We start from the raw sequence: 16,745 nt of genomic DNA on the forward strand, positions 1-16,745 counted from the left end.
ATCTGGGTTGAAATCTGAGTCAGATTTATCAGCTATCACCGCCTCTTCATCTGCCAGAGCTCCTGCCTCTAATTCATCTGCTGAACCTGCAGAATCCTCACTTAACACAGCCCTGCTTCTTTTGCTTGTAGCTTTAACCAGGTCTTCTTTGGTTACAAATGTGTCAGTAAGGGCAACTCTGAGCATGTCCACCAGTTCCGTCATTTGGGCTAGGGGTATTTAGGGTGATTTACACTGCTCACATACACTGCCAATATTATTATCTGGCAAATCCTTCGTGCACATCAAACATTTAGCCACATGCAGTTTTTTGTGTTTTGCTTTAAGGTCTCCTTTATCCTTACTGGAGTCTGACCTGCAGCAAAGACACACACCGAGTGTTTTAGCCCAAAGCGACACTCTATACCTGACATAATTATATCAGGCTTACACCTGGCTTACAGTTGGCTTACCCCGATTTCTTAACGACTGGCCGTTTTTCCTCCTCCATAATAAAAACTTTTAGCCTGCTAACAACACATAGTATTAGCCCCTGCATAAAAAACTGTATGCTGTTACAACATCCCCACAGGGACAACAGCCGTACTCACTTTTAAGTCGACTGTACTGGGTATAGGGTTTCTCTACTGGCGACAGCGCACTTGCAGCAGCACACAGAACCTCCAGCGCTTCCGTGTGCCGCCGCGTCATCTTTATGCGCCGCGCCCCCTATGACGTCCGTCCGGTCTCACGTATTGATTAACCCGGACCAGGTGCGCACCACTGTAAGCTCTCGTGCCGCCTGAGGACGCCGCCGCCTGTAGCCTACTCCTCTAGGAAGCGGCATGCAGCACCCGAGGTATGTCTCACCTCAGAAGGCCGGCATCACCTTCTACCTCCCGCCGGTGCGCTCTAGGCGTCGGGGAGAGCAGTCTTGTCGCTGGGGTAAGCCATATACCTTTCCTGCAGATTCTTTCACCTGCTGCTCCATGCACTACCCTGCTGGAAAGGAAAAAAGACAAGGAGGCCCAGGAGGAGGAGCCTTATATAGGGGCCGGATGTCTTTTTTCCTTTCCAAGTACTACCCAGAAGGGAGATAACCCACAGGTGTTGGCTGCCATGGGGGAGGTAGAGGAAAAATTCCCCTAGTCTCAGTATGTCAGAGCCTCAGTATGAAGCGGTTACATTGTAGATTCATTAGAGTATTATATTATAAAACCTTTCAGACATAAGCAAAAACCTGAAAATTTGCTGGGACACGGCGAGTCAACAAATGTCCTGCTTATGGGTCTGATTCAAGCCTGTTCACTGCAAAAAAAAGGATTTGGTACTTGTGTATTAGCAGGGCGCACCATTACGTAGTTTGCGTAGTGGTGTATTGAAAATACCAACACACCAGTATGCTGGCTATGTAAACTACGTAACTTACTCAGGACCTGTGCTAATACACAATGGTTCATATCCCCACTATCCACGTCATACCCTCAGTATCCACGTGGGCATCGACTTAATTCTATAAAGTGTGGCGAACGCAGCGAGCCCGAAGTGTGGAGAGTGCACACGGATACGCTGTGCTCGCCACACTTTATACAATTACCTCCACGCCCACGTGGATACTGGGGGTATAACGTGGATAGTGGGGATATGACTGTTAGTGGGTGAAATGTGTGTTGATAGTGTGTGTGTGTGGTGTTTTATACTTACCCTCCTCTGGGCCGGCAAACGTCCATCACAATCCCCGCAGCGATGTCCCCGGTGCCAGCGCTCCCCCTCCTCCAGCACTCGCCTCCTCCATGACAGCCCGATGGCAGCGTTCCCCTCCCCCGGCAGTTATTCCCCGGTGCCAGCAATGTACACAATTAGCGTAGTGCTGCTGGGGGAGCAGGGAAACCATGTGATGCTCCCCCAGCGGGAGTACACTGAATTGCGTACATTGCTGGCGCTGGGGAGTGACTGCCGGAAGAGGGGAACGCTGTCGCCGGGGTGTCATGGAGGAGGCGAGTGCCGGAGGAGGGGAACGCTGGCACCGGGGACATCGCTGCATGGATCATGATGGACGTTAAGTAAGTATAAAGCACTACACACATATTAGCAGGGCACCCGGCTAGGCTACGCTGACAACATAGCCTAATGTACGTTGCCAGCGTAGCCAGGCCCCCTCTGTTAAGTACCAAAGATTTTCAACTCAGGCGCTTTTTATATTAATATCCTTACTCTCATATAGAAAGAAACCAATTGGCAAAGAACAATTTTTCTAAAAAAGCAGCAGAAAACAATCAGTACACCTGTGCAGGTTGTACATACAATATCTTTTAAAGAACCAGCAAAATCAAAAACAGAAGAATTCTGCACTATTTATCAAAATCAAACCAAAGATCCTCGATTTATAGTGAAGGATTCTGTGCTACAGTTATAGGAAACAGAATCACTGCAAAGGTGTTCTAAGCAAGAGAATTATCTTAAATAAAATTTATTTTACATGTACAAATACCCAAAAAATAAAAATATATAAACTTTTAAAATAAAACATTTAAAACATACATACAGCGATCATATGTGTTAAGGAATCACAATATCTAATTCAATAATGACCTATCTTAATTAAATAACATACTGATGTAGCACCGCTCATCCAGCGCCGGGCTCGCCAGACCACCCCCACTGGCGAGCGGACCCTACATCTGACTGGGACGCGCGAGTGTCGCACACGCACGCACATCCCAGTCTCCCGTCAGCGAGGGACGGGAACCCTGCCCATCTCCACTTCAGGGAGACAGGCAGGGTTGGGGGGGTGGGGGGGGGGTGTATGGAGCGGGAGTTAGGGGAACGCGTTAGGGACCGGCGCTGAGGACCCGGGGTGAGCTCCATTGTAAGGGAACGCACGAATGTCCCCTTCCGACGGCTGGTGAATCTACCATCCCCCGTCTGAATGAAGGACGCTCCATTTGTATATAAACTTAGGTAAAAAAGAGATTCCGCAAGGTGGATCAGAAGGAATAACAATATCAATTGATAATCTAGGCAAAAAAGGATTTTTCTCTTACTTCGTATCAATGCATTGATTAATAAAAAGACTATAGCACAATATCCTTTAGTGATAATTCACTTAGGTCCTCCCAATGATATTCCAGGTTTAATTTAAAGATGATTGTTGCTCTTATAGCGATATAAAAGGACACTTTAATGCGCAATGAGGCTAAATATATGTGGACATTGAGGTGAAGAGGATGTAAATTAATTTACAATGCAACTTAACTGAAGAGAAAACTTCTAAAACAAAAACTTACAAACTTGGTCATCCTCGATAACTTCTTCTATGATGACGTCAGGACTAGAACTGGGTTGCAGAGAAGCAGATTTTTTTACTGGCAATAATTTTGATTTCTGAAGACCAACATGGTTAGTCGTTGAACTCTGTTGATTATTTGTTTCCATTTTATTTTTCTCTTTTAGTTCATGTCCCATATCAATTTGTAATTGTTCCTCCAAGACTTTGGCTTCGTACTCTGCAACATGTAGCATGGAACCACTATGTACTGGCTTGATACCCAAACCGAAAGATTCCTTGTTTCTTGAAGGAGAACTCACATCAAAGGTTACTTGGTGTCTGTGGGGAAAATGTTAAATAGTGTCACTTGGAAGCATCCTATGGAGGCACAGTAAAGGAGGAGATTTAATTAGGTAAGACCATAAATCATATTTTCATTTTCTTCCCCTAGGGACACAGGAGGCATCACAGTGGGACATCTATAGGACATAGTGGGGACGCTCCTGAACTGCACTAAGCACACTATGCTCAAAGGCTGCGTCAGCAAATGCAAAAGGTGTCAAATGCGTAAAACCTTATAAAGGTCTGGGCGAAAAAAAAAAAAAAAAAAAAAAGGTGACCGCCTTACGTTTTTTTAGCAAAGAATAGTGTCCTCCACGTAAGCCACCAGAGGTCAACAGAATCCAACGGTTCAACGGATCCGATTGGAGGGCCCTGAGTACAAGGGAATTTCTCCTTGGAAAAACATTCTGCAATATCCTTGAGGAAGAACAACCTACGGCCCAGCTCTAGGCCCGATCGACGAAATGCCAACAAATAAAAATGCAAAAGGAGCTAGGGCTGAGGCCCCAGGTAGCACACCAGGAGAATGGTAGAAGAAGTCTTCCTTGCCCAAAGCATAGTCCTGATTAACATCAGGGGAAAAAAACAAAAACTTTTCCTTAGGACAGCTGTTTCAAGAGCCACCCCATCAAAGCAGAGGCAGATGAGGTTTGGATGCAGACAGGGACCCCAAATCAGGAAATGCAATGGATAGAGTAAGGAGGTCTGTGTACCACAAGCATAGCAGCCAATCTCGAGAAACCAGGATCACGGTGGCGCCTTCCCATTTAAAATTCCAAATTACCCTGAGTAGCATGGAGAATGGAGGAAAGGTGTACACCGGGAACACTTCGGTATCCCGAGTGAGAGAACCGTATCTTGAAAGTTATAGCAAGATGCCATGAGTTCTATATCCAAAAGACCCCACCTTCTGACAAACAAGCGAAACACTCAGGGGATTACCACTGCTAACCGGGTAGGGAGATATCGTTCAGCCAAGTTCAAGATCCTGATATCCTTCATGGCACTGCGACTGCATGTGCCCCCTGGCGGTTGAGGTAAGCGACCTCGGTCACGTTGTCAGAATGTATTTTGACTGGTCGACCCTGGAGAAGGATCTAAGAAGCGAGAAGCACCCAGATCACCCTGAGCAACACATTGATAGGGAAAGCACTCGAGTTATTCAGCGAGCCTGAAAGAAGTAGCCTTCTGAGACCCCCCCCCCCCCCTATATATAGATAGTGACAGGGTCACTGATATAGTAATGGAAGGCAGGTATATTTCCCCCAGGGTTCTAACACGTGTTTTAAATCCTCAGGAAATATGTTGGTTCTGCTGTGAGCTATTGGGCTCTTTATAAGAACCGGTATAGGGTCCTGGGGTTGGATGGTTGAAGAGAGGGTGGGTTCACCATCCATTAGGCCCAGTTTGGGTCTTTGGGCTGTTAGCCTCATGGAAGGCTAATCAGTGCCTCCACTTGTGTGAGTTTGTGAAAAGGCTACTAGACTGAGAGTTAGAGGGCTCTCTGCCTGGGGAAAGGAGACACTACACAGATCTCTATGTGGGAGACAACCTGCTAAAAACTAAGTGGTGCGATTCAGCTATTGTTTTTTTAGACCCAAGGTGGGACATAATGCTCCGTTCCTGGACTTCCCTCTTAATTGATGATGGCTATCCCATTTGAATGGGTTAAAATCATCACACTCTTGAAATACCTTTCTTATCATTTAACACAGTGGTTCTCAACCTTGGTCCTCAAAGAAAGATCCCCAACAGTTAACGGTTTCCAGGTCTCCACAAAGAATTGCAAGTGAAGTAACCAGCTTCACCTGTGGATCTTTTAAAATGTGTCAGTGAATAATGAGTGGAGTGGAGTCCAGACCTGAATAAAAGGCGTTAATCACTAAGATACCAAACAATTTTCCATGAACGTTGGACAAAATCATGGTCAGAATGAAGGCCAATGGCGAAGGACATGGTCCAACATGTATATGCAAATGGACCAGCAAATGTGGCCTTCAGAAAGCAGTGAAGGGTTAAGGAAAGGGCCACAAACTTCTGGTGCTGGATCCCTAGCAGTAAAAACCTGTGGGGGTAGATAATCCGGCGTTATGGGCAGTACGGATGGTGTAATGGTTAGCATCACCATGGCCCTAACTGTGCAGAGTTTGTATATTCTCCTTGTATTTGCATGGGTTTACTCCGGTTTCTGCCCATATTCCAAAAATATACTGGTAGGTTATTTGGCTCCCTACAAAATTAACCCTAAAATGAATGAGTGTGTGTGTATATGTGGTAGGGAACATAGACTGTAAGCTCCACTGGGGCAGGGACTGACGTGAACGTTTATATATATTCTCTGTACAGACCGGCGGTACAGACCTAGAATAGCAAGTGACATACAGTAGCAGTGGGGGGAAATGCAGCTCAAAGCACAGTAGGCGTTTAAAAAAAAATGCTATATGCTATGGGGAGTCTGGGCAACAACTTGTTAGGACTTCTTTACCCACAGCATAGTCCTTTACTCACTTCCTCAAGGGTGACTCAAGGAGTGGGAATGTTTTGGAATGGTTGCGTAATGCTTTTCTGTACCAATTTACATTCTATCTTAATTTTCAGAGAAGTGCATTCGTGGTTGTCTTAACAGGCAGTATATGGATTTCACTGTTTTAGGCACCACATTTAACACAACCCACACTAAAGTCTCTAGCTATTTTTAGGTTTGATATCTGAATAAAAAGTTTTATGAAGAAAATATACCTTGATGAGCATTGTATAGCGTGATACATCGCGAGTACGGGTATGCCACCCAGATGTTTTAAAAGATACCTTTATGTGTTTATATAAATAATCTCTGTGAGTGGGGTACTCCACCTATTATTTAACCTAGTTGATGGTTAACCGTACTACACATTACCATTTTTGTTTTTCTTATCCGCATATGAGAAACGCAAGAACAACAAAGAAAAAGGAGAAATACTGGAGAATACTGACATAACCTGACAAAGAATCTTTATACATTAGAAGGAGGAAAGTATTATTCCAATCATCAAAACTTTCCCGAATATCCAAAGGCGAGGGCCATATTTCGTATTTATCTGTACCTTATTGTGTTTTAGGGGTAGACCCTAAGGCAGGGCTGGGCAACACCGGCCCTCCAGATGTTAGTGAACTACACATCCCAGGATGCTTTGCATTAGTTTTTCTATGTGGCCATGCTGAAACTGATGCAAGGCATGCTGGGATGTGAAGTTCACTAACATCTGGAGGGCCGGTGTTGCCCAGCCCTGCCCTAAGGTATGGAGATCTGCAGACCCTTTTTGAAGCACTACGTTACTCTTTCAGCATACTTGTAAAGCCAATTGTGCTTTGTTGTGTTAGGAACAAAACAGTTAACCCTTTGAGTGCCAACTGAGAGATGTGCAAAATATATGCAAAAAAATACCATACATTCAAATAAAAATAAGTGTAAAAAAAGATTATATTTCCTATAGGAAAACACTACAGGTCATTACGATGACCATTTTCAGGACTTAGAAAAGAAAAGTACGGCTCTCGAAATAAAATATTTAGTGGATGGTAGTGAATCCTCCAGGCTTGATTGGCTCCAATCACAGGGTGAGTGGTTGGAGACACTACGGGTACAGAATATAAAGGCAATGGCATTTGGTACACAAAGGAATTACCAGCATTCCGATAGATCAGGTAAATACCTTGCCTATTTGGCTCAAGTAGAATCCCAGTCCAATAGCATAAATGTGATTGAGAGAGGGGATGGAACCCAGACATATACAACTCCAGAAATCGGACAAGAATTTATACAGTATTTTACATCTATATACACATCCAGACTAAATTTGAGTGCAACGGTTATAGAGGAATATGTGTCTAAAAATATATCCGCAGTATTAGAAGATCGAGAAATACAAGACCTGGAAGCCCCATTGACTTTGGAGGAGGTGAGGAGGGCAATTGTAGATCTGCCAAGGGGTAAATCTCCGGGCCTAGATGGAATACCAGCGGAAATGTACAAAAAGTTTATAGATCTTTTTGCGCCACTCTTATTAGAGACATTCATGTCCTGCTTCGAGGAGAATAAACTCCCACCATCTATGGTCGAGGCGAAGATAAGTCTAATCTTGAAACAGGATAAGGATGGGAGTAAGGTTGATTCATATAGGCCTATATCTGTAATAAATGTAGAGGCCAAGATTTTGGCAAAAATCCTGGCAACCCGTCTGAATAAATATATATTAAAAATAATACATCCGGATCAGACCGGGTTTATGCCCGGTAAAACAACATCGCTAAATCTTCGCAAGCTGCAAACCCATCTGCAGACCCCTAAGGATAAAAAAAACGATCAGCTGTACTTTCTCTTGATGCAACAAAAGCTTTCGATGTAGTCGAATGGCCATATCTCTGGATAGTTCTCCAGAATATGGGATTCGGCCCTAGATACATCAAATGGATACAGCTATTATATACGGAGCCCTCTGCTCGGGTCTCAGTTAATGGATGGATATCCCCTGCGTTTGTGTTGTCTAGGGGAACGAGGCAGGGGTGTCCATTATCCCCTGCTTTATTCGCCCTGGCAATAGAGCCACTAGCCTGTTTGTTAAGAAATCAGTTAGATATTCAGGGTTTTAAAGTAGGGACAAATACAGATATAATTTCCTTGTATGCAGACGACCTCTTAATTTATCTAGCGGACTATCAGGCCGACCTACCAAGGGTTTTAGATATGATAGATCAATTTGGCGAATATTCTGGTATAAGGATAAATTGGCATAAGTCACATATTCTCTCTGTAAATCATACTGGTGTTCCCCCTTCTCTCAATCCTATCCCACTAAGCTGGGTACCGAAATTTAAGTACCTTGGCAACTGGATCTCTAAAGATCCGAAAGAATTTATCTCCCTAAATATACAACCGTTAGTGGTATATTTGGAGAAAAAATGCAAAACATGGAGTAGACTACCGTTGACAACAGTGGGGCGCGTTAACCTCATAAAGATGATTGTACTTCCGAAGATCTTATATATAGTACAACAGTCACCAATCTATCTCCCCCGTGCAATCTTTAGGAAGATCAATAGTGTTATTGTATCATTTATCTGGAACTATTCGAGATCTAAGATTCGCTTTGATATGATGGTGAAGGATAGAGATCAAGGAGGGATGGGTTTGCCAGATTTTAGAACGTACTATATCGCGGCCCAGTTATCCCAGATGAGAGATTGGTTGGAAGAGGATAGAGGTAGTAACCTCGTAAAAGAGCTTGTAAATATGTCTACCCCTGGAGTGAGGCCAATCTGTAGGCTACTACAGGGACATACCCTCAGGAAAGATCCCCCCTTGGTAGTCCAGGCTATCAAGGTGTGGAAAGAAGCAAATAAAATAATTGGCCACCTAAGCATGGATCCACAACATCCCATCGAGGATATGTGGATGTTCGGGGTCCTAAAAGAGTTACAACTTAATGAGGTATGGGGTACTTTTCAAGTCAACTGTATTAGCCAGTTATATCGAGATGCCCACTTTAAGTCATTCACACAATTGCAGATGGAATTTGGAATACCAAAAACCTATTTTTTCCGGTACCTTCAGTTGAGGAGTGTACTGGATCAAACATTTGCTAATTCCCCTCCAAATTTTAAAGAATCTCCCATTAAAAAGATCATTAAATCGGGTAATAGGAAGAAGGTATCCAGAATATACAAAACAATAATAAAAGAAACTCCAAGTAACTACTTAACTGAATTAAGGGTCAAATGGGAAGAGAATCTGGGCCCAATATCAGAGGAGGACTGGCAGTCAGCCCTAGGTATGGTTACTATGGCCACAAAGGCCCTAAGAGTACAACAAATCCAACTGTTTATTCTGCACAGGGCGTATTTGTCATCACCTAGATTGATTAAATATGGAGCAGTGACTTCAATAACCTGTATTAGGTGCAAAAAATTCCCGGGTACATTTTTTCACTTGCTATGGGAGTGCCAACCAGTGTCTGAATTCTGGGAACAAGTTATACGTATAATGATAAACACTGGGGTTAAGAGAGAGCTAATGTCGCCGAAGGGCTGTTTATTGAATATTTTTGAAAATACCAGAATAGACTGGGGCCTAAAAATGTATGTACTATGTATGTCCTCCTTAGCTAAGGTAATAGTCTCTAGATACTGGATGGCTAAAACCGGGCCAGTGATAGAAGAATGGATAGCGCTGGTCAATTACACAGCTGAACAAGAGAAGTACTTAGCCGTTAACAGAAATACACTGAGAAAATACGACACAATATGGTGTAGATGGAAAGCCTCGCGCTATTGGAGTACGAGGCACACGGTAAAATAAATAATAAATATATAACAAAATATGCACACTGACACTATTTCTATAAGGTATTAATTTAATAAAACAAAGAATAACACAATGAGAATAAGGAAAGGGCAAGGTGAAGAAATGAAAAAAAAAAGGGGGGGGGGGGGGCGGCATTGTTTATTGGTTTATCACTAACTTCACTACTTAATATTGCGCGATGAACGAACACATGTATATGTAAAAAAGGAGTCAATGAATTGGGTAAAAATGGACTTAGACACATCACAATAGGAAGAGAAAAAGTTGATCATAAATATATATATACATATATATATATATATATATATATATATATATATAGCAGACGATTCAAACAAGCTCTGTCACTCCAGCGGTCTTTTAGTGCAAAAGGTTTTAATGTGATCCGACGTTTCGGGGCTACAACAACGCCCCTTCTTCAAGGTGTACAAAAAACAAATAACTGTGGGTGCAGGCTTACCTTATATACAGGTGTGAGTGGTGCAGGTGTGCTCCATAGCAGGGTCTGTCCGGCAGCGTGCAGCCGAACTTCCGGGTGGCGAGGGGGCGGGTGCCGGTAACCCACGTGTACTAGACGTCAGCGTGGTGTTGCGGGGCAACCACTGTGTGTATATGTTTACGGGTTGCTATGATACTGCTCACCTCCGCTCAGGCTGACTGCAGACAGACTCTGTTAGGAGAAAAGTGACAGAGATTGGTACAGCGCAATTATAATGTGCACGATCAAGTCATATGAAATACATTGCATGTATTATTGTGATCATTATGAGAAAAGAAAAATACGTGGAAAATTGTAAAAGACATTGGTTAAAAAGCATTGATTAAAAAGCAGTTAATTATGTAATTCAACAGTTTAAAGCGGGGTCAATGATGCATGCTAGTCGGAGCTTCCACTTTGTAGTCCCATTTTCTAATGGACACTGAAGTATCCGCCTACAAGAATATTTTCAAAACCATCCTGACACCTCAATCCCGTCACCGCATCAGAACTTTCTTAATAGCCGGTCCCAGTCCAAATTTGACCCCAACTCGACCAATCCTTCTATTAAATCGTATATCCGGTTGATGGACGAAGCTGTTACTAAGTATGTGGATGTAAACAAAAACAACAAGAAACATTATAACCTATCAAAAGGTGAATGGCAAGCCTTACAAGATTTGAGCAAGTACACAGACATAATAATCCGCCCGGCGGACAAAGGCGGGGCACTAGTAATATTGGACTTAGAATATTACCGCAATGAAATAGTGCAACAACTGGCTGATACCAACACGTATGCAAAACTACCAAAAGATCCAACAATGGAATATAAGAAGGAGCTGGATGCAATATTGGAAAAAGCCCTACAAGATGGGTTGATTACGGCGAAATTAAAATCTGCATTAACACAACAGCACCCGGTAGTACCCATCCTGTACACAGTACCAAAAATTCACAAGAACTCCACATCACCCCCAGGACGCCCCATTATATCTGCACAAGACTCATTGTATCAACCGGTATCTCAATTTCTGGACGGCATTTTACAACCGTTAATCATCAAACAAAAATCATACATAAAAGATACAACGGACTTTCTCAATAAAATCAATGGAGTCGGGACAGTACCAGAGGGGACCATAATCTGCGTTATGGATGTATGCAGCTTGTATACAACCATTCCACACAGCACAGGCTTGCAGGCCATGAAGGAGTTTCTTAAACAAGAGAAAATAACAAGTGTGGACATAGATTTATTTGTCACCCTTCTTGAATTAACTCTAAAAAGAAATTATTTTCTATTTGACAATGAGTTTTATATACAACGTACAGGATGCTCAATGGGCAGTAATGTATCGCCAGCATTTGCCAATACATTCATGTTCCAAGAGGAGCAACAAATGTTCTTTAATCAACCAACCAGTGCCAATCACATCCTTGCCTATTGTCGATTTATCGACGATTTGTTCCTCCTGTGGACAGGGGGAGAACCTGCGCTGCTGGAACTTATCCAGTATATCAATAACCGTCCATCACCCATCAAAATTACCCACCAGTTCTCCACCACTAATTTGAATTACCTGGATGTCATGGTGACAATACAAGAGGGTAAACTAACAACAGCGGTATATTCAAAACCGACAGACAAGAATACACTATTGAAAAGAAACAGTCACCACCCAAGACCACTAATAACAGCTTTACCCAGGTCACAGATGATACGGACAGCTCGAATTACTAGTGACCGCAACCTACTCCCACAAGAACTTGACAAGCAAGTACAAAAATTTGCGCAGAGGGGGTATGATGAAGTTCAGTTAAACATCCAAAAAGAGGAGGTCCTTAAAATTCCGAGAGCAACGTTACTAGAACCGAAGAAAAAAACACAAAAAAATGCAATACCATGGATAACGGGATATAATACATCCAGTGCAGTAATTCCTAGAGCATCCCGAGCCTTATGGCCCATAATTACCACGGATAAAGATTTACCATCTATGAGAAATACCAGACCCATGGTGTGCCATACAAGGGGCAAGAACTTGCGAGACCTAGTGGTACACAATGATATATCCAGACTTACCAAGAAGCCACAAATACAGAACTTTCTCACTAAAGGACCAGGGTGCTACAAGTGTCTAAAGTGCACCACATGCACACATATGATTACAGGTAAAACGTTTCAAAACTCCTCCAGAGATCAGGAGTTTCACATAAAATACAATCTAAACTGCCTGTCAACACACGTAGTATATATTATATCATGCCCCTGTCAATTATTATACGTGGGTAAAACCACAAGAACTGTAAGAGAAAGAATGGCCCTCCATAGGTCCGCAATTTCACAAGCCCTCATGGGCAAAACCTTAGAACAACCGGTAGCCCGGCATTTCTTCGAACAGAAACACAAACTGTCTGATTTAAAGCATATAGTTATAGACCAAGTGCCATATTCAATACGTGGTGGTGACAGAGCAGGCAAACTGCTGAAAAAAGAAGCAAGATGGATATATATATTAAACACTTGTAATCCCCACGGACTGAATGAAAGGATGTCCTTCAACATGTTCATTTAAAGAACAGAGGACTTGTGCTTGATATATACTTCAGTGTCCATTAGAAAATGGGACTACAAAGTGGAAGCTCCGACTAGCATGCATCATTGACCCCGCTTTAAACTGTTGAATTACATAATTAACTGCTTTTTAATCAATGCTTTTTAACCAATGTCTTTTACAATTTTCCACGTATTTTTCTTTTCTCATAATGATCACAATAATACATGCAATGTATTTCATATGACTTGATCGTGCACATTATAATTGCGCTGTACCAATCTCTGTCACTTTTCTCCTAACAGAGTCTGTCTGCAGTCAGCCTGAGCGGAGGTGAGCAGTATCATAGCAACCCGTAAACATATACACACAGTGGTTGCCCCGCAACACCACGCTGACGTCTAGTACACGTGGGTTACCGGCACCCGCCCCCTCGCCACCCGGAAGTTCGGCTGCACGCTGCCGGACAGACCCTGCTATGGAGCACACCTGCACCACTCACACCTGTATATAAGGTAAGCCTGCACCCACAGTTATTTGTTTTTTGTACACCTTGAAGAAGGGGCGTTGTTGTAGCCCCGAAACGTCGGATCACATTAAAACCTTTTGCACTAAAAGACCGCTGGAGTGACAGAGCTTGTTTGAATCGTCTGCTACAAATTTGTTTCCTCCGAGCACCCGCGGCAGTTGTACCTCAAGCATCGGGAGTGCCAGGCTGATTCTCCCTCTATATATATATATATATATATATATATATATATATATATAAAAATTTTTTTTTTTTTTTTATTATTTGAGCACGAAAAGTTCCAGGTACTTCTGATAAACTCTTGATAGAATACTCGGAGGATTGACTTTATATCAGACTGTGTTAAATGTCCAATAACAGGCACTTAGCAAGGATAAGACAATAGCACCAAGACATAGCGACTAAAAAGGCAGGCCCACCATAAATATTCTAACCTAATATATACTATGACCCACCACCATATGTATTACTCACCAATGCCCGTAGCCATACGAACTCTACCGGACTTGACTGACTTGCATGATGTAAATGTTGTAAATGTATTGTATGTAAATTTGTCTTGGTACTTATGTAATATCTGGGCTCCCGTTTTTCTTATGAGACCGCGACCCCTCGCGGGGCTCGCTGCGCTCACCACGGGCACGGTGGCTCGCTGCGCTCGCCACACTATATAGAATCAACTCCATGCGTAGTTGGATAGTAGGGGTATGAAAAAATGGGGTGCGTTTAACATGGGAGCCCAGATAATACATAAGTACCTTTGTCTTTTGTAACTTCTTTGTATTTCTATGTCAGCTCACATGCTCTTTTTGTCAGCTGTACGTGTAAGATTTTAAAAATATAAATAAAAACTAAGTGAAAAAAAAAAAAATGTTTTCTTGCCAATTTTATTACCTATTTTGACATATTCACTTGGGAGTCAAAAGGGTTAATATGACAAATAAAATGTAAAAAAAAAAAAAGTTTCAAAATGTGAAGGATGAGATAATAAAACAAAAACTTACTCCAGAGTACGATCACTGCAAATGTTTCCCAGCTTCTTGAACATTTTAAAGATCAAATCGCGATTTAAACTGAATCTATGGAACACGAAATAATATAGGTTAAAAAAAGATCACAAATACAGTATGCTTCTAAAAGGAAGAACACCCCCCCCCCCCCCCCCCCCAAAAAAAACATTTTCATGTGTGTGATCACTCCGTGGTCTTCCCGGTGATTTCCGTCTTAACAACAATCCTATGGAAGTGGAATACACAACCATAGCAATAGGATTCTCGGTTTGCAGCCGCGGCATTTCGGCAAAGTGCATTTGAAAAGCTTTCTGCGTGGCAATCACAGGTCTTATTTAAAGATACAGGATTCAAGAACGAAGGCACGGTGGACATGTAAGGCACAGGTTATCGGAATACCCCACTGACATAACCCGACTTCCCTAGCGCCAAATACTTTTTGCAGCACCAGGTACATAATTTTCAAAAGGGTTATCTGCAAAAAAAAAACAAAAAACAACCTCACCTTATATCAGGATGGGCTTTCGCAATGTCAATCATGCTTTCATTATTAAAATTCACTTTCAGATCTGCAACAATCTTAATACACCAAAAAAAAAAAAAATTAATAGGAATGAAAAAGAAAATCAGAAAGGAAAAAATAAAGCGAAAAATTAATTCTAAAATTGGGCTAAATTCAATAGTCGCCTGCTCCCCCTGCTGGGTGTCTGTAGCAATGGGCCATCATCTATTCAAGCCATTTGATTGTTGCTCTGAATAAACATTGTGCTTTGAGTACTCAAACTAAGAACTATATATATATATATATATATATATATATATATATATATATATATATATATATATATATATATATATATATATAAAAAATTAAATCCTCACACTTACGTAGGATTCGAGAAAAAAAAATTGTTTGTTGTGATTAATTTTTGATTTGCATATATGTATTATGGGACAAAAGGAACTGAATGCGAAAACAGGAGTTGCATACTGACATCAATAATAATGTAGTAATAAAGTTATATATATAATGGGTACAAGCTTGGCACCAACAGTTGTGTAATAAGGATATGTGTAAAATTGTAATAATATTAATAATAAAAATATTCTGTGTTAAGATTATGGTTTTGTAATTTAGTTGTTGTGATAATGCTGTGGATATGGGAACGGTAATGGAATGTTGGATATATACAGACCTATCAGAAACTGTTTGAAATACCTAGGTCATGCTTTGCTAGAAAATGAATGACATCTGGACAAAGGTCTTATGGACTGACCAAGCAAAATGAACAATTTCTGGTTTAATGTGCAAGGTTTAGCTACACCAGTGGTTTGCAACATTGGTCCTTAAGTAACCCAAACAGATCAGGCATTCCATGTCACCCTGTCGGTGGTCTGTGTATCACCAACTGTCACATTTAAAAAATCCACAGGTGACCTGAAAAATGTGAACTGCTGGGGGTACTTGAGGACCAGGGTTTGGGAGCCACTGCTCTACACAATAAACTAAGCAAAATAATGTGTGTGGGGTTTATTTAGGCTTGTAGTGTAGGCATGTTCATTTACTACACGATGGCTTCCCAAAATGTTTAATGCCAAATATTTAATGGGTTAATGCATTAAATAGCAAAATCCCAGATGTTATTAATGATGTTGTCTTTTGGGGGGATTTAAACACGCTGCTTAGTAAATGAACGCTGGTGACACCAATGATCAAACGTGGAAGAGAAATTTTGATGATCTGGAGCTATTTTACTGGAACCAGAGTTAATCTGCAGAATGACTGGCTCCCTCTAAGTCTGAGGAGGTTCTACACCAGGGGTACACAACACTTGGCATTAAAGCTGCTGTGGAACATCATATCCCAGCATACGCTGATGCAGAGTCCAACTTCAGCTTGCAAAAAAAAAATGCTAATGACTCAAGTCTCCCACCGCTGGCGTTTCCTGCTGCTACTTTTTTTAAATCTGGGACAAATACACCACTGACCATGTGAGCAAATTCTGTACCACTATTTTCACCTCTGCTAGGAACCTGGGACCTCTTCAACTGAACAAATTCAAGTGGCAAACAAGGACACGCCCTGAAAAATGGTCCTATCATATGCAGAGTAGGGGGAAGAAAATAAAAAAGTGTCGCTCCACTGCATCTGACTCATTGCCGCAATAAATTAAATTCGGTCTAAAAATAGTTATACTAAAACACCCTTAAGATCGGTTTAATAAGATCCACCGACAGCCA

The 16,745-nt window shown here is 41.9% G+C and overlaps 1 protein-coding gene across 3 annotated transcripts in view; it reads right to left on the bottom strand.

Moving 5' to 3' along the window:
• The window catches only part of RNF17 (ring finger protein 17), a 221,197-nt gene that overhangs the window by 138,564 nt on the left and 65,888 nt on the right, over positions 1-16,745 (bottom strand). For all 3 annotated transcript variants that reach the window (XM_083169963.1, XM_083169962.1, XM_083169961.1), the window contains 3 exons: positions 15,010-15,083; positions 14,499-14,573; positions 3,267-3,586 (listed from right to left, as the gene is read on the bottom strand). In XM_083169963.1, coding sequence (XP_083026089.1) covers positions 3,267-3,586; positions 14,499-14,573; positions 15,010-15,083 — 469 coding nt within the window. The remainder of the gene's footprint in view (positions 1-3,266; positions 3,587-14,498; positions 14,574-15,009; positions 15,084-16,745) is intronic.

Source organism: Crinia signifera, chromosome 2 (assembly GCF_055691185.1).
Source record: "Crinia signifera chromosome 2, ASM5569118v1, whole genome shotgun sequence".
Lineage (NCBI taxonomy): Eukaryota > Metazoa > Chordata > Amphibia > Anura > Myobatrachidae > Crinia > Crinia signifera.